Source organism: Salvia splendens, chromosome 7 (assembly GCF_004379255.2).
Source record: "Salvia splendens isolate huo1 chromosome 7, SspV2, whole genome shotgun sequence".
Classification (NCBI taxonomy): domain Eukaryota; kingdom Viridiplantae; phylum Streptophyta; class Magnoliopsida; order Lamiales; family Lamiaceae; genus Salvia; species Salvia splendens.
Genome location: NC_056038.1, coordinates 31,630,952 through 31,647,955, shown reverse-complemented (window position 1 = coordinate 31,647,955; position 17,004 = coordinate 31,630,952). Strand labels below are relative to the sequence as shown.

The 17,004-nt window shown below is 36.5% G+C and overlaps 3 protein-coding genes across 7 annotated transcripts; 1 reads left to right on the top strand and 2 right to left on the bottom strand.

Moving 5' to 3' along the window:
- The first annotated feature begins 2,318 nt into the window (after positions 1–2,318).
- LOC121741196 (heat stress transcription factor A-2c-like) lies at positions 2,319–3,630 on the top strand. The gene is made up of 2 exons (XM_042133892.1): positions 2,319–2,591; positions 3,229–3,630. Exons 1-2 carry the CDS (start codon positions 2,364–2,366, stop codon positions 3,535–3,537), a joined length of 537 nt encoding a protein of 178 aa, XP_041989826.1. The 5' UTR covers positions 2,319–2,363; the 3' UTR covers positions 3,538–3,630.
- A 231-nt stretch (positions 3,631–3,861) lies between these two features.
- LOC121741911 (monothiol glutaredoxin-S17-like) lies at positions 3,862–6,847 on the bottom strand. Its single transcript, XM_042134864.1, has 3 exons — positions 6,575–6,847; positions 5,659–5,733; positions 3,862–5,304 (listed from the first exon to the last, which is right to left on the bottom strand). Exons 1-3 carry the CDS (start codon positions 6,755–6,757, stop codon positions 4,075–4,077), a joined length of 1,488 nt encoding a protein of 495 aa, XP_041990798.1. The 5' UTR covers positions 6,758–6,847; the 3' UTR covers positions 3,862–4,074.
- Positions 6,848–13,182: 6,335 nt separating this feature from the next.
- LOC121741386 (stem-specific protein TSJT1-like) lies at positions 13,183–16,060 on the bottom strand. Of its 5 annotated transcripts, none has more exons than XM_042134115.1 (5): positions 15,881–16,060; positions 14,252–14,443; positions 13,921–14,161; positions 13,626–13,746; positions 13,183–13,540 (listed from the first exon to the last, which is right to left on the bottom strand). In XM_042134115.1, exons 2-5 carry the CDS (start codon positions 14,440–14,442, stop codon positions 13,368–13,370), a joined length of 726 nt encoding a protein of 241 aa, XP_041990049.1. In that variant the 5' UTR covers position 14,443; positions 15,881–16,060; the 3' UTR covers positions 13,183–13,367. The 5 variants fall into 5 exon arrangements, with proteins under 5 accessions (XP_041990049.1, XP_041990048.1, XP_041990045.1 ...); XM_042134114.1 differs by having other exon boundaries at positions 15,861–16,059; XM_042134111.1 differs by having other exon boundaries at positions 14,252–14,703; positions 15,861–16,054.
- Positions 16,061–17,004: the final 944 nt, after the last annotated feature.

The window sequence follows — 17,004 nt, the reverse complement described above, 5'->3', positions numbered from 1 at the left end:
TCAGCTCAGCCATGAGCAGTGGTAAACTAGAGGCGTAGCAAGTTTGATGATAGCAATTTAGTGTACATGAAGACGTGATGTTAGTATGCCTTGAATTTGTTTCTTAATTGAGATAGGATTATGCTTTTTAATTGGGATAGGACTATGTTTCGAATTATGATACGATCTCATGTATGCCTATTTATATGTGAGTAGAGCACATAATTTTGTGTGATCGTGATCTTAGATTTGAAATCTGTAACTACAGTCATAGTATAATTTGTTCTCCGTTCTTGCCCGTTGATGTAGCCAATTGGTGAACCACATAAATTTTGTGTCTTCTTACGTTCTTTTGTTTGTCGATTATACAATTGCCCTATTTATCACAACACATGCAATAAAATAAAATAAAATAAAAATAAAATAAGATAACTATGTGCCATTTCGCGAGATTGTTCTTCCAAACGCATGAGTCAGACTTCGCGGCCATTCTATTTATGATGCCCTCCCAAAGTATACAACAAGATCGTGGTTGATGTCAGATATTGACCCCACAATATTTATTCATTTGCACCAATTCATTTCTTTGTGTCACACTTTTAGAAAGGGGGACGACCCGCCTAACGGTGCTCAGACAGTTTTGTAAGGAGATTCGGGAATTATTTGGTCCGGAGTTCCTACGAAAGCCCACTCATGATGAGTGCCAGAGACTGCTAGATATGCACGGTTCGGTTCACGATTTCCCAGGGATGTTAGGAAGCATCGATTGCATGCATTGGGAGTGGAAAAACTGCCCGGTGGCGTGGAAAGGCCAGTTCACAAGTAGTTTCAAAAGCAAAGGTCCATCGATGATTCTGGAAGCCGTTGCTGACTACCGTTTGCGGATCTGGCATGCGTATTTCGGTGTTGCAGGCTCGAACAACGACATCAATGTTTTTCACTCATCGCCTCTCTTCAATGGTGAGTGACGGGGGAGGGTCCAGAAATCAGCTTCGTAGCCAACAGAACGCAGTATCGTAGGGGATACTATTTGGCAGATGAGATATATCATCGGTGGCCCGTATTCGTCAAGACAATTCGTCAAACGGTTGGACTGAAGAATCAATATTTTGCGCGAAAACAAGAGGCTGCTAGGAAGGATGTTGAGCGAGCTTTTGGTGTGCTCCAAGCGCGATGGACCATTATACGGTGCTCGACACGAGTTTGGCACGAAGATGATGTCGCGAATATTATGTTAACGTGTATCATATTGCACAATATGATAATAGAAGATTAATGATTTGCTGCAGAGCGCTGGACACCGGAAGATGGCGCAAGTACAAGTCACGGTGTTGCTTCCGTGCCGGTACAGATGGGTGTACCACGTAGTAATGAATATTTGCTCCAACGTTTCACTGATATGCGTAGGAGCACATCACATACCACACTCCAGACCGATTTGATTGAAGAAGTTTGGGCACGTAGGGGAGGTGGCGCAGCGTGAAGAAAATTGTGATTTTCTATAAATTAAATTTTCGTTGTATAATTTTACTATTACTTTAATACGACGAAAATTTAGTATTTAATTTTAATTTATTTAATTATAGCCGTTTTTTTCTAATTACGTATAGTCCGATAATTTTAATTATAATTGAATTATAATTGAAATAAAAAATTTTGGGGCTATTGAAAGTGTCCGCCTTATAGCTGCGGACAACTTTTTTTATGGGCGTGGATAAATAAATTGAGGCTGTGGACAAAAAAAGGGGTGGGGCTATTGGGGCTGTCCGCCTATAGTGGATACTCTTAGTAACATTACGTATTAAAATGAGTAGATAGTAGCCCCCAGGGGCGTAGCGCAGTTGGCAACGGAATGGCAGATCTTCTGCAATGAGCCTGAGTTCGAATCCTACTGCTGTCATGTAGTTGCTTCCATCTCTCATGCTCAAATGTGAGGCCTTGGGAGATGGGCTTCTGGCAGTCAGTGGGTTAAGGCCTCCCCTTTAACTGGCTATGGCGTACCCTGATTGAACCCCTCACATGATGTCGGGCCGGAGTGTGGGGGCCGCCTTCTGGCAGCAAGTGAGTTAAGGCCTCCCCTTTAACGGGCTATTGCGTACCTTGATTGAACCCCTCATATGATGTCGGGCTGGAGTGTGGAGGCAGTCAAGGCTACGGAATCGCCTTTTTAGCTGAAATGAGTAGATAGTATTTAAAATTGGACGTAGGTTCCAGAGTCGAAAAGTGAGAAATAATAAAGAAAGGTGGAGGCCACCTTCCGAAAAGTGCAGCGGCGCTTTAAATACAAAAATGGTGACTTAATTTGCTTCGTCACTTCAACACAATACATATATATAGAGGGAGAGAGAGAGGGGGATATTAGATATATATTGTTTTGAGGATCCATGAGCCGCAAAATGAACAGCCCAGCTCCATTTGTGTCCAAGACATATGATCTCTTGGAGGAGGAGGAAGAAAAGCGGCACAACTGCGGTGGAGACAGCATAGTTTCGTGGAATGTGGAGGGGAATGGGTTTGTGGTTTGGTCTCCGGCCGAGTTTTCCGAGGTCGTGTTGCCTAACTATTTCAAGCACAGCAACTTCTCCAGCTTCATTCGACAGCTTAACACCTATGTCAGTCTCTCTCTCTCACCCTTTTTTTTTCTCTTTCGCATTAACTAATTACCGAATTCATCTTAGTACATGAACTTGTTTGATTACATACTTTCTAATACGATGAAACTATCAACATTACTGGTAATGATTTTGAGTGGAGGAGGATTATGGATTATCTGATTTAACGAGAGTCAAAATAGTGGCGCTACCGCCTTTTAATACTATACTTAATTTGACCGACTTATTTGTCATGAATCATGATTAAGAGCTAAATTTAATTAATTAAATGGTTTTTAATATTATAAAGTACCAATGATAAATTAAATTATTCAATACTAATCTCGTTCTTATTTTTATAGTAGTAGTGTGTACCAGTCCAAGGCTTTTGAAAATTTAATTGTCTGTGATGATTAAGTAATGTGATGGGTATTTATGCATGTTTACAAATGTTAGTGTACACCTAGTAATTAACACTTTGTAGATAATTCGTTTCTAGTCAATTTATAGTATTTCAAATTTGTTATTTGATCTATATATTTACTTAATACATGACACAGAAGAAAATATAGTAATAACATATAACTCAACATGCATGGAGGTGATACTGATGCAGATATATTTACTTAATGGAGTAATATATGATTGATGGGCGTAGGGTTTCAAGAAGACAGCATCAAGACGATGGGAATTCCAGCATGAAAAATTCCAACGAGGAAAAAGGCACCTTCTTCTCGAAATCTGCCGCAAGAAATGTGAGCCCACCGCCTTTCCTCCTTATCTCAAATCGCGGCATCGACCCGACGAAAAAGGTGTTGAAGCTCAGACTATGAGGGAGCTGAGGGAGGAGAACAACAACCTCAATAAGGAGAAAAGAGAGTTGGAAATGCAGATAGCTCATTTCAAAGCACTACAACTCAGGTTGCTCCAATGCCTTTCTCACCAACAACAAACTCAATCAGTTTGAAGCTTTACTCAGCTGTCAATCAGCTTGGACGTACAACAAACACAAAGTTTGTTCTGTTTTATGCAATCAACAATGTCATTTCCGTTTTTCCAAGTCATGCAATTATGTATTTTCAAAAGAAATTGCAAACAATGTGAACTCCATACATTAGAGAGAGCTTTGTATGGCATGTGACAAATCAAGATTAGCAGAGATTTCTGAACGAAATTGCAAACAACCCTAAGACACACATATATATGCCTTTAAGATTGAAATGGCTTGAAATCCCCCAGAAAGGCCATCTCTTTATAAGGTAATTGCAGGAGAGAACTGATTGCTTCACAATTGACATAAACAGCCAAAAAACATCAATTATATCTCGCACAAAACTGAGGCAGTAACCATTTTAATGTACTCCATATAAAATACTTAATAGAGTAGGAAATAGTAAAAGAAACTAGAGGTCCAGAACAAGACCATTTCTTAAAACATCACACAAGTACCGCAGATTTAAAGAAAGGACAATATATAAAGTCGATATGCAAATCGGTCAAGAATTTACTCAGACAGGGTACTCTTAAGTTCACCATTATTGTGGAGCTCCAGCACGATATCACAGCCTCCGACTAGTTCTCCTTTGTAATACAACTGCGGAAAAGTTGGCCAGTTTGAGAATGCCTTCAGTCCTTGCCTCACCTCCTCGTCAGTCAGAATGTCGAAAGAACCAAATTCCAGACCCTCTTCCTTCAAGGCATTAACAACCTTAGAGCTGAAACCACATTTGGGAGCATCTGGTGTGCCCTTAATGAAAAGCATCACAGGAGAAGAGTTTATCAACTGTTTTAAGCGATCCTCAAGAGTTGCACCAGATGCAATTCCTTTCTCAGCTAGAACCTTCTTGAGCTCTCCACTCTTTTGCATTTCCAGCACGATATCCGATCCGCCAATAAGCTCTTCTTTTATGTAGAGCTGAGGATAGCTCGACCAATTTGAATACACCTTCAGCCCTTGACGAACTTCATCATCTGTAAGAATGTCAAAACTTGCAAATTTGACATTCTCCTGCCTGAGGATATCAACAACTTTGCGGCTGAAACCACATCGTGGCTCATCAGGTGTTCCCTTCATAAACAACACAACAGGACTTGAATTAATGATGCCTCTCAAACGATGGCTAGTAGCAGTATTCAAGCCTGAGGAACCAGAAATGCCTCCCTTTCCTCCATTTGGTTCTGTTTTTCCCGTAGCTGAATCAATTATTTCAATATCGTGATCTTTGAAAACCTGACCAAGTTCTCCATTTTCATGCATAGCAATTGCAATGTCAGAACCACCAAGTAGTTCTCCCTTGCAATAAAGCTGGGGATACGTCGGCCAGTTTGAAAATTTCTTCAATCCCTCACGAACTTCATTATCTGTTAAAATATCAAAGCTTCCAAATTTGACATTTTCTTTCTTCAAGATATCAACTAGTTTTTGACTAAATCCACACTTGGGGGATTCTGGATTCCCTTTCATGAAGAGCATGATTGGGTGAGAACTTATAAGCTGTTGGAGCCTCTTCTTCAGATTGGCGTCCATACCAGGAGACGGTTGTTTAATATGGTGTGATGCACCATTTTCTTTGGCAAGCTCCTGTACTGTTTCAAGTATAGTGGGCCCTGCAGCCATCCCAAGACTAGCAGGAGCAGCAGAATCCCCAGGCCTAATAGATCCTGCAACTTTGGCAACCTTGTTGGCCAGACTAGATGGATCAGCACCTTCCAATGTATCAACCGCCTTGCCATCCTAAAAGAATCAAACATACTCCAAATAAGATAGCTGACACAAGTAAAGACAATTCTTTTCTCAATACCAGAGAAGGGGGGGATCCAAAAAAACAGTAAGGTGTCCAAATTGTTAAGAATTTGTCATGATCCAGAAGCGCCCATAAACTAATGTTCTCACAATTTGCAAAGCTTTTGCTTTTTGAAATGCAAAAATTTCTTAAAACAGTTAATCTTGTCCCAGGGGAAGTCTTCTTACAAATTCAAGACACACAATCAGGATGTTTGAAAGGGTCAATTAAAGACCTTAACTATCTACATTTGTTGGTTAAATAAAAACAAAAATAATGATATATGCATTACAGGTTTACAGTACCTTAAAAAATACAAAGAACGGTACAGCAGAAACTGAGTGCGCTTCAGAGATCTCAGGTTGTTCTTCAGCTTCCACCTATAACAATAACAGAAAATAGTGTCAGGCATGAAATACTTGCAAGGCCTCCCAACAGTATTTACACACCAAGGAGAAAAAGATGATGAATAAATAAAAGAACACATTATCATGAAAATTACATAATGACAGTGTCAACCTTCATTTCACCACTACTACCAAGGCCGTCTACACTGTATCTACCGGTCACTAATTCAAACGGTTCTTGTAACTAATATATATGAGATCAGAATCCCTATTTCTAGGTTGAAGCCTGATTTAGCAACAAAGGCTCTGCTAAGCAGTTCTTTTCAGCTTCAACTTTGGTGTGTTAGTCTTCAGACTACAGCAACAAATATGAACAATACTCTATTGAGACAAGGTTCAAAAGAAAGAAATCGTCCCATTAAAGCAAACAAGCAGCTCTAGACAACAGCCTTCTATCCTCAACACTCAATTTGAAAACCCTAGCAATTCCTTCTTCCTTTTTAATCATCTGATTTCTTTCTTGAGTTTAAACAAAAAGCATCAATAGTTCTTTCAAATGTATGCTGTTATCACTTAAACATATAAACTGAATAAAAAACACAAAAGAGAAGTCCAATTTCTCCAAGCAGAGGTGATTTCTCTAGTGTTCCTCTATCTAGAAGATGAAACTCCAAAGCTATACACTCCACATACAACATAAAAAATCAAAAGACAAAATTACATCTCACAGCAAAAAATTCAGCAACATATCATCATACTTGTACATCGCCGATAACCTAATTAAAACGAAAGCAACAAATGGAGTGCACAATCACATGTAAGGGGAGGGGGAATTGAAGTATTAGATAGAGAAAAAAAGTGAGATAATGCATACTCTTAGGAAGCGAGCGAGAGGGAAATCGGTGGAGAGATGCGAGAAGACTTGATCCATGTGCTTGGATGCCTCGCACCACGACGCCCAGAAGTGAAGAACTGCGGGAGCGCCCTCAGCGACGATATTGTCGAGTTCCGTCTTCGATTTGACCTCCTTCACCGTTCCTCCGCCGGCCGCCGCCATGATATATATTTGGCACAGACTTCACCGGTAAAAAGACTGATTGATTCGATTTGTATTTCGCTCTTGCCCTCTCCTCTCCTCTCCTCTCCTCGCAGCTGCTATTTATATTTAATTAATTAAACATTATATTTATCCTGTCGAATTACTAGGTTTTTTATTCATTATTTTCTTTAATTCCAGATATAGTAAGAAACTAACTTCTGTTTTCCTTATTTAAAATATGCAGTCTAGGTTACCAATCAACTATAAATACAATAAATTACTATTGCACAATTCGTGGCCATGAATTAATTATAATTTATACTAGTACATTTTCCCATTTATATTGCTTTGTGCCTATAGACATCTCACACTTTTGCAACCAAAAATATAGTGAGCAAGAGTGGTATGAGTTAGAGTGATTTAAAAATCAGAGACATCATCTTAACTATTTTTTGGTAATTGTAAGAGCATTTTCAATAATATACACTAAATTTAAATTTATTTTAGTGTAAATGTTAGTAGGAATTTTACTTTGATCATTTGTATCAAAATTAAATTTAAAAGAATATTTTCTATTTACTCAGTTTTAATATTTACAAAATCTAGAAAACCGATTTTGGTTTGTTTTGGTGTAAACCCAAATATGAGTGTATCTTATTCGAAAACCCAAAATGAGATCATTTTTTGCAGTACCATTGAAACTATTTTCTTATGCTATTTTACATTAATATGCGCTGAATGTTCATTGTAAAATGCATCAACATAGTTAATGTAATACTACTTGAACAATATAAAGGGTTACTTATATGATTGTAGACTTTAATTATACATTATTTACTAGTTGTAGGTTACATTATTATGCGGTGAATTCATGTAATATTACTCTAGCAATATAAAGGATTACTTATATGTTCATTCTATATTAAAATGCATCAACATAGATAAAGCCATTTGTGAAGCTAAAGCGGTATAGTGTTGCCAATCTTTCTAAAACAATGAAAAAAGACCATACATTTACTAAGACACCACCATTCAAAACAAAACATTCAAACCTTCCCTAGTACTCTGACATCGTCATATATCTAGACAAAATACCCTACAAAATCATTTCAAATCACATAGTACGTAGCCATTGTTTTAAGATTTCAAGTTCATCAACCACAACTCTCAATTCAAACCATAAGTCACGACCCACTTTTCGAAACTGAACTTGGACGGCATCTCTCTCCAATGCTTTGAAGCTCTGTTTTGATTCAGCTTCCCTCGTGTGTTGGAATGTGCAAGCCGAAGATTCCTCATTTCATTGAGGATGTAAAATTAATTGTATATTACTACTTCCGTCCCACAAAGATTGTCCCATTTTTCCATTTCTGTCCGTCCCACAAAATTTGTCCCATTTCACTTTTTACCTTTTTTGTAGTGGACTCAATATTCCACTAACTAATTATTACTCACATTTTATTATAAAACTAATATATAAAAGTAGGACCTACATTCCACTAACTTTTTCAACTCACTTTTCATTACATTTCTTAAAACTCATGCCCGGTCAAAGTGAGACAATCTTTGTGGGACAGATGGAGTAATTGGGTATACTAGTCACATTCACTGATTTGTATGGAACTCACCAATTCGTAGCTATTCAACTCGAAGGATACAATCGCTAGTACTTCGGCCAGCAGTTGAGTGTGGAATAGGTCGAATGAATAATGTCATGAAATTTTAAGTTCTTCCGTTGTCCATCCTTTAATGGTTGGCCATGCACGAATCACTCTCAGTCGGCAGCGAAATCCATTTGATTCACAACGATTCAAAACCATATGATAGTAAGTTGACATTCCTACATTACTTTGTTTTTGTTTTTGTTTTTGTTTTTGATGATATATTATCATATTGAATTGTTGCTTTTGTTTTGTTATTTAGGTATAATCTCCCTCTCCTAATGGAGAATTGGCTAAACTTTGGAATACTTGTTCTCAACAGCTCATTCCAACCTTCTTATCCGTCCAACATCTCCAATCTATCCTACTCTCAAGCTTCAATCTCCTGGTCTCAATGCTTCAATCTAATTGTTCAAATTGGTCTTCGGCATGATATTGATCAAGATCAAAATCAATATTCCAATCATGATAAAATTGATTTTACTCTTCCTTGTCCTAGTGATCCAACTGGTCATCAACAATTTCCTAATGAGGCTATTCTTATTACGATGACAAAGACTTATCTTGATCAAGGTCAAAATCTCAATATTGATGAATTTGATTTTGATATTGAGTTTGCTCCTCCTTGTCTAATTGTTTCAACTAGTGTTCAACATGAGGCTATTCTTACTATTGTGACATAGACTGATCTTAACCAAGGTCAAAATCTCAATATTGATGATTTTGATTTTGATTTTGCTCCTCCTGGTCTAATTGTTCATTGGATTTCAAACATGAGGCTAATCTTACTATGTGACACTGACTGATCTAGATCACTGACTGATCTAGATCAAGATCTCAATCTTGATTATCTGATCTTACTCAGCTTTATAAAGATGTGTTATATAAATGTGGACTAGGGCTGGCAAATCGTGCGGATTGGGTCGTTATCGGGTCAACCTGATAATGACCCAACCCAATAAGGCCTAACCTGAACCCGACCTGTTAAGGAAACTGTAAATCCGAACACGAACCCGACCTGCTACTTTCAAATCCGAACACGACCCGCACCCGACACGAACCCGTTATCGACACGATATAATATGGGTTGACACGACACGATAACAACCCGAACCTGATATTACACGATTAAAACCTAATATTACACGATTAAACCTTAATTTTTAACCTAATTTATAAGAAATTAAAAAATTAAAGTAATATATATATTTTTAAATAATAATAAAAATAATAATATTATTTCTTAATGGGTTACCCGTATCCGACCTGCATCCGACCCGAACCCAACCTGAAATTATCGGGTTCTTAATGGGTCAACCCGATAAGGACACGGATCCAATAAGACTTGACCCCAACCCAATAATTTCGTGCGGATTCGTGTCAGATTATCGTGTCGTGTCGAAAATTGTCAGCCCTAATGTGGACAATGAGCAACAATGATGCTGATTGAGATATTTTAATCTCTATGATCATTTTGTTATTTCATGATTTTTTTTTCTAAATCTTACATTGTGTTTTGTCCTTGTCCTTCAACATGCAAGAAGCAAATCAAAATACTTGGAAATAGTTGTGGTTGCTATCACTACACTTATTATTCTCATTTATAGGCTCTTTACTTTTTGCGATGGACATATAGTATGTTATCTAATTGATAATAATCGCATAAATGAATTGACTAGGTTTCTCTTTCTTTTTATAATTAACGCTATTTAACTTAGGGATGGGTAGGTACGGTATACCTTACCGAAACCACCATACCGTATACCTTACCAAAAATTTGGTATGCGGAAAAATCGTACCTTTACATTCCCAAATTTTTCGGTATACCGAACTTTGGAATACCTTATTTTCGGTATAACGAATTTTCATACCGATACCGTACCTCATTTTCGGTATACCGCACTTTTGCAGTATACCTTACTTTCAAGATCCATAAAAATAGAATATTTGAGTTTTTAAAATATTATTTATATTTTATAATTTAAAAAAATATATTAAATATATTTTATATAAAATTATATTTATATTTCACAATAGCTTTTATAATTTAAAAATATATAAAATATATTTTATGTATAATTATATTAATTTTTTACGGTATATACCTTAATTTACCGTATATACCGAATTTCGGTTTGCCACGTTATACCCGGTATATGAAAATTCATACCGTTACCTTACCGAAAGATTTCGGTAAGGTATCATATTATATCGAAAATCACGATATACCGAAAATTCGGTATTTTCATAATTTTTTCGGTACGATAAGGCCTGTATTTCGGTATTTTGCCCAACCCTAATTTAACTAATAAACTCATTTATTTACTGAAATGCATTATAACAACAAAAAATAATAAGAAAGGTCGACACATTTAAATTTCGGAGACTTTTTAGTGTTTATGAAATTCTACATTAATATCATCATTCACCCTATATATAAACAAGCATGATAATGATATACACATGCTCACCCTAAGTGTCAAAGCAAAGAGATAATGGAGAGAAGAACTAAGAGACGATTGCACAGTAGCCATAGCCAAGAGACGATTGCAGTAGACATAGAAATCGACCATCGATGATCTCTTGGTTAAAAGCAAAAATGTCACCCTTCTTCATGTTAAACTCAAGAACTTTTTTCCATGTACTATCTATATCTCTCTCTAACGCACACACACACACACACATTAGAGATTCGAAGATCTATATCTAATTGTTACCTCTTATAATGATGATTCAGTAGGAGGTCGAATGGGTTTCTCCAACAACGACACCACGAAAGACCTCTTCATTCCTGCTATGGAACAAACTGCTCGAATATTCGGCAAAGGCTTCACATTGAACAGATACTAGAGATTGGGCAGCACGTGTGTACTACGCTGAATAAGATAGAGCATTTACCGAAAATTGCAGAAGAAGGATTCAGAAGATGATGGAAGAGTAACTTGAAGAAGGAGACGTCACAAGCGTGAAGAAAATAGAAACTATTATTTTAAACCTAATTAACTCTATTAAACAGAAAAAGGTCATTTTGATATTTTTTTAATATAATTTAATTATAGTGGGCTTTAATATAAACTAGTGTAATTAATACTTGTATGCACAGATAGCATAATTTTTAGTTTGCTTTACATTGATCTAAGTTTATAAAAATAAGCAATATCTACACCACACAAAATAAATAAAGATGAATCGTTTGTGGTATTATAGGTGTACAATTGAGCAAACTTCTACGAAAAACCATCCAACAACAACAATCTACCAATCGGCGCCCATAATCTCTTTCATCCCCTTCACATTCATCCAAAACGAGCTGTAGATCACAGATGATGAAAAGATAAAAAAAAACATCTACTCAACAATCGTGCTTCCACCTGAACATCTTCCACACAACTACAACGACAATCAAAAGGGAGAAAAAATCCACAGCCACATGCAAAACCTATAAACTTCTTTTTGTGAGTAAAAAATGGATAAAGAATGGAATAATCTCTCAAAAATATTATGCATTAATGTTAATAAAGTATTGTTGTTATTATATTCATGCCTATATGTTAAATACATATGTGAAAAAAAAAATATTTTCAAGATAAGTGAAAAACATAATATGTGAATTAGTATCAATTTCAGTTAACAATATATCTATTTTAACATCAGAGCTAATTATAACATCACATCACATGTACAATGATAAATATAACAAAAAAGTAGAATGATCATAATAAAAACAGGATGTCTAGATGCAGGCAATCAATGATATATTTTAAACCTTTTAGACAGTATATATTATTAATTAAATTTGCTTTGTGAAACTCACCTGAACTAGAATGTTTGATATCTTTTTAAACATAAAAGATCTATAAGCATACATTCACAATCATGCACAAACGTCTTATCCTTTTCAACATCAAAACTACAAATCTATAACCTTTTCACTCGTTCTACAAGCATGAGGGTCTAGATATGAAAAAGATAAACAAATACATTTTTCTCAAAATTCAAGCAGTGTGTACGAAAGAATAATGGTTCTTCAACAAGCTTCTTGATTCTTCGACTCCAAAAAATTGCAAAAGAATTCTTGGAAAATAGAAGACAAAATTTGGGAGAGAGTGAGGGAGAGAAAGAGAGGGGGCAAGTTTTTTGAGTCTAGGTTTAGGGTTTTGGGGTCAACATATAGAGATGTAATCAAATGCAAACTCTGTATATTGTAACAACTCCAAACTATGATCTAGATCGTTAGATTTCAAGATTTGATGTCAACAGATGACAAATAACGTCAACAGGAAATGACAATACAATGTCAATATTTATTACCAAATCAAACTGTTAAAATACTTTTTGAAATCTATATTTATATTAGCCTACACATATAAATTTGTTGTAGTACTATTTATTTTTTAGTTAAACAAATTTATTTAAATATTTAATGTGTTTTAATTACTACAAAATACTTATTTTATGTGATTGTCGTTGTATTGCTTGTAGTATAACAAACTAAACTATTGAAATATTTATGGAGCTAAATATATATGAAACATTTGAACTACTAGGTGTACTATTTAATATATAGGAGTATTACTTTTGAGTATGATTAATCCTTTTAAAATAAAAATTTCTGGCGGTCGGTAGCAATGAGTATGATTAATTAATTATCAATAGTTATTATGCAGATGAAAGAAATAATCCAACCTTTTCCCTTCCAAAAGTAATACTCCTACTTACTACTATTAGTTCGGTTAGTCGAAGCAATTTAGCCAATTTATAAAGGGTAGGCCGTGGGCGTCATTCCTAGCCAATTTTAATTGGTATTAGAAAATTTCACATAGACATAGGTGGATTATATTTGAAGTAATACACAAATTTCCATTGTCATCCACTAAAGTTGCAAGAGTTTGAGCACAAAAAATAAAGTTGATTGCCACTTAATTACTATTTTGGAAAAGACAGAGCAAATAAAGTTGGTTGTTGAACTAGACGGCGTTGGCCCAATTGGCGGCGCTGCCGGTGCGAGGGATGGTGGGAATTCTAGTGTATGGATCCACTTTGAATATAACTCTGCCATCATCCTCCCTCATAAACCCTCTCACTTTATTCAGAGGGTGATCAAAACTCATCAGACCACTCCTATCTATAAATATGCACCCTGCAATTAATAGTTCACACACCACTTTAACATAACATTGCTCTCTAAATAAAGAAAAAAACAACACTTCTAGTTTCAAGCTCACCGGGAGGAAAGGGTGTGTAGTGTTTGTCGCAAGCCGCGGATATGACATTTGGATCATCGCTGCACACCAGAGAGCCGTCTCCGGCTGTTCCCCAGTATAGTTGAACACTGCCATCGCGATCCTAGACAGCAAATTTAAATAGACAGTTACATGTTATGTTACAACTAAGTAATGTCAAGTTAGGAATAAAATTTCAGTGGTCCAGACTTTTCTGCTATTATGATTGGTTGAACAATATGTGTGGACCACTAAAATTTTACTCGAATTTAGTGAGACAGGATGAGGATGGAAGCACCCTTGCTAGAAAAAGGGTTGGGGCTTCGGAATCGAAGAGTATAAAAGCAAATTTCCCTTGGAGCTCCTTGACCACTTGGTCGGGAGGGTAGGGTGCACGATCACGTAGAACTTTGTAGGCCTCGACTATGATCATGGCTTCAGTGGCCTGCCTTGACAGCCCGTAGTGTCGTCTCATCTCACAAGTGTTGTGCAATGCCCCCGAGAACATGCAAAAGATGTCATCTATCACTACAACAGACCTGATCAAGTTGCCAAATAAAATAAAACAAATATCTCACATCAGTGTAAAGAGAAAACTATAACTATATAAGTGTGATGGAGTGTGTTACCTTGGAATTGCTGGATTTTCACCTTGATGGGACAAAGCGAGGAAGTTATCGCTGGAGAGGTGGTAAAAGGTGCTGTCGGATCTCCATGATCGGAAGATTTCTATAATTTCATCCGATCTGTTCCCCCCACCAACTGGAAGGCTAAGCTCTTTGGGTGGCTTGGAAACTGATTTCTCAAAAACTGCCAACATACTGAGATGGAAAAAAACTGAATGAAGATGAAGATGAAGATGAAGATGAAGATGATGTTAACGGGGATAGAGGGATGCAGTGTGTGTAGGTGGCAGCACCTGGCAGCCTCTGCTTATCTGTATAGTAAGTACGTGTGATAAGATGAGGAAAAACTGGTGTAATCAATGAAGAAGAGCAAAATGAGTAGCTTATCCAGTATTATGAGAATCTGCAACTGCTTATGCTTACGCTCTTCAAGAATTATGGACTCTTCTGCATCACTACCGCATGCAAAATTATAATTATTCAAATCATGACGCCCATCCACAATCCATACAACAGTACCACTCATCACGTATCAGATTAATTTTTCTAACCTTACCACAATCATCTAAAACCGCACACCAAAATGTATTACATATAAGACGTAGACATGAGCATTCATGTTTTCGAAAAAAACATCATAAAAAGCAAACATAATTTAAAAAATTATGCTTTTCTATAGCAAATTTAATAATTATAGTTATGGTGTATTTAATATAGTAAAGATTGCCAGATTATATTGAGTCAGACCGTAAAAATATAATCGAAACAATCAAATAATAAGAAACAAAAATTTACTAGAGTGTGACATAAAAAAATATAATAATAATAATAATAATAATAATAATAATAATAATTTAATGATTGATTCTGCCCAGGAGGGAACAGATCGTCCATTGAACAAAATAAAGGAACGGATGAAACGCTGAATAATGGATTGTCCATCGGACGACGCTCCAACGCGTTAGACCTCATCGGGTTGGATTTCCGCCAACGCTCCTATTCGCGGACGGAGGGAGTAGTTCGTAGTGATTGGGCTTAATTCATTGATCCTTGTAGATATAATACTTTTACTTGTCATGACTATAACTATAGCATATACTTGCAGTTATATCTAGTCTAAATATATAAGGAAGAGTCTGTATGATCATAAGACATTCAAAGTAACAATTGGAATGAGATTTGAGGATGGTTATCAAACTAGAGATGCATTGATAGATAATGTCATATGGAATGATTGAAAACTACACTTCAAGAGGGTTACTAGGCAATAATTGGAAGCTAGTAGTAAAGAACTGTGCAAGTGAGATAAAAAAGAATGAGGCATTTATGATAAAAAAAAAACTTAGCACGATGTCCACCCATACCCTAGAAATATAAAATGAGCAAAAATGAGGATGGACAATCACTAGGTTCTAATACAAACCCTTTCTCAAAAACAGGATTATAAGGAATCGCTTATACATCAACAATCCTGGGTTAGCTGTCAAAGTATATAGAGATAAGATCAACATTATCTAACATTTGACGGTGATCACACAAGTACCACATCCAGGTTTTGCTAGTCGTATAAAAAAGATTTAAGTATGCTGCAACTTAATATAGATATAACTACCATCACAGATTTTGGGAAACCTCGGATTTGTCTGTTCCCATGGGCTCTGCAGCTGCTGCTGCCGGTACTTCTTGTCTGACCCCTGCTTCCGTGTTTTGGCTGTTGAATTATTAAACTCAATTACTTCATAATTAAGAAATATTAAGTTTATTAAAGTATTGGAAGCTTGGTGAACATTGTGGAGAAATCAAGAAAGGATAAATTCAAGTGGATTAACATGAAGGGCTGGAGTTCTCGAGAAGATTACAGTTGGCATGCATTTGGGAATATTAAATTAATTAAGGAGCTTACTAGAATTAACTAGATGTACTATGTCGGCTTAGATAACCGACTTTAACTTCTATAAATAGGTGTGTAGTTAGTAATTGTAATATCAATCAAAAATTAGAATTGTGAGTTAGAATTAGAGGAAGAGCCGTAGCTCAAGTTAGGAAGAAAGGAAGATTTGTAGTGCTGTAGCACTTTTAGTTTGAGTGTTTTTTGTAATCCTTATTGTGAGAAGCCTATCAATACTTATCTTCCATATTTTATCCTTGTTGAGTGTTCCTATATTTTGTGTGTCAAATATCCAACAAATCTGGTATCTAGAGCCACTCGATCCTACCTATGGCGGCAACGTTGAATATGGTTCAACCCCAGATTCCCAAATTAGAAAAACACAATTATGGGAATTGGAGTATTCAGATGCGAGTCTTGTTGCAATCACAAGAGTTGTGGGATATTGTTCAAGACGGCTACACCGAACCTGTCTCCCAAGAAGCCGAAGATGCCCTGACAAACAACCAGAAGAACGCCCTCAGAGATGCAAGGAAACGAGACAAGAAGGCGTTGTTCAATATCTATCAAGGTATTGATGAAACCACGTTCGAGAAAGTAAGTGCAGCCACCACGTCAAAACAAGCCTGGGAGATTCTGAAGAATTCTTTCACCGGCGTTGATAAGGCGATACGAGTTCGACTGCAGATCCTACGTGGTGAGTTCGAAAGTTTGGCCATGTCTGAAACAGAGAGCATTTCAGACTATTTCACAAGAACATTAGTTATTGTGAATCAAATGAAACGGCAAGGAGAGATAATCGAAGATGTTCGTGTCATTGAGAAAATTCTTCGTTCTTTGACGTCGAAATTTGAGCACGTCGTTGCGG

Coding starts and splice junctions, on each gene's coding strand:
- LOC121741911 (XM_042134864.1), bottom strand. CDS start 6,757: ATGGCGGCGGCCGGCGGAGGAACGGTGAAGGAGGTCAAATCGAAGACG. Junction 5,734..6,574: donor CTCTCGCTCGCTTCCTAAGA/GTATGCATTATC, acceptor TTATTGTTATAG/GTGGAAGCTGAAGAACAACC. Junction 5,305..5,658: donor CGTTCTTTGTATTTTTTAAG/GTACTGTAAACC, acceptor TGATTCTTTTAG/GATGGCAAGGCGGTTGATAC.
- LOC121741386 (XM_042134115.1), bottom strand. CDS start 14,442: ATGTTGGCAGTTTTTGAGAAATCAGTTTCCAAGCCACCCAAAGAGCTT. Junction 14,162..14,251: donor GAAAATCCAGCAATTCCAAG/GTAACACACTCC, acceptor CAACTTGATCAG/GTCTGTTGTAGTGATAGATG. Junction 13,541..13,625: donor CTACACACCCTTTCCTCCCG/GTGAGCTTGAAA, acceptor TATTAATTGCAG/GGTGCATATTTATAGATAGG.
- LOC121741196 (XM_042133892.1), top strand. CDS start 2,364: ATGAGCCGCAAAATGAACAGCCCAGCTCCATTTGTGTCCAAGACATAT. Junction 2,592..3,228: donor TTCGACAGCTTAACACCTAT/GTCAGTCTCTCT, acceptor TGATGGGCGTAG/GGTTTCAAGAAGACAGCATC.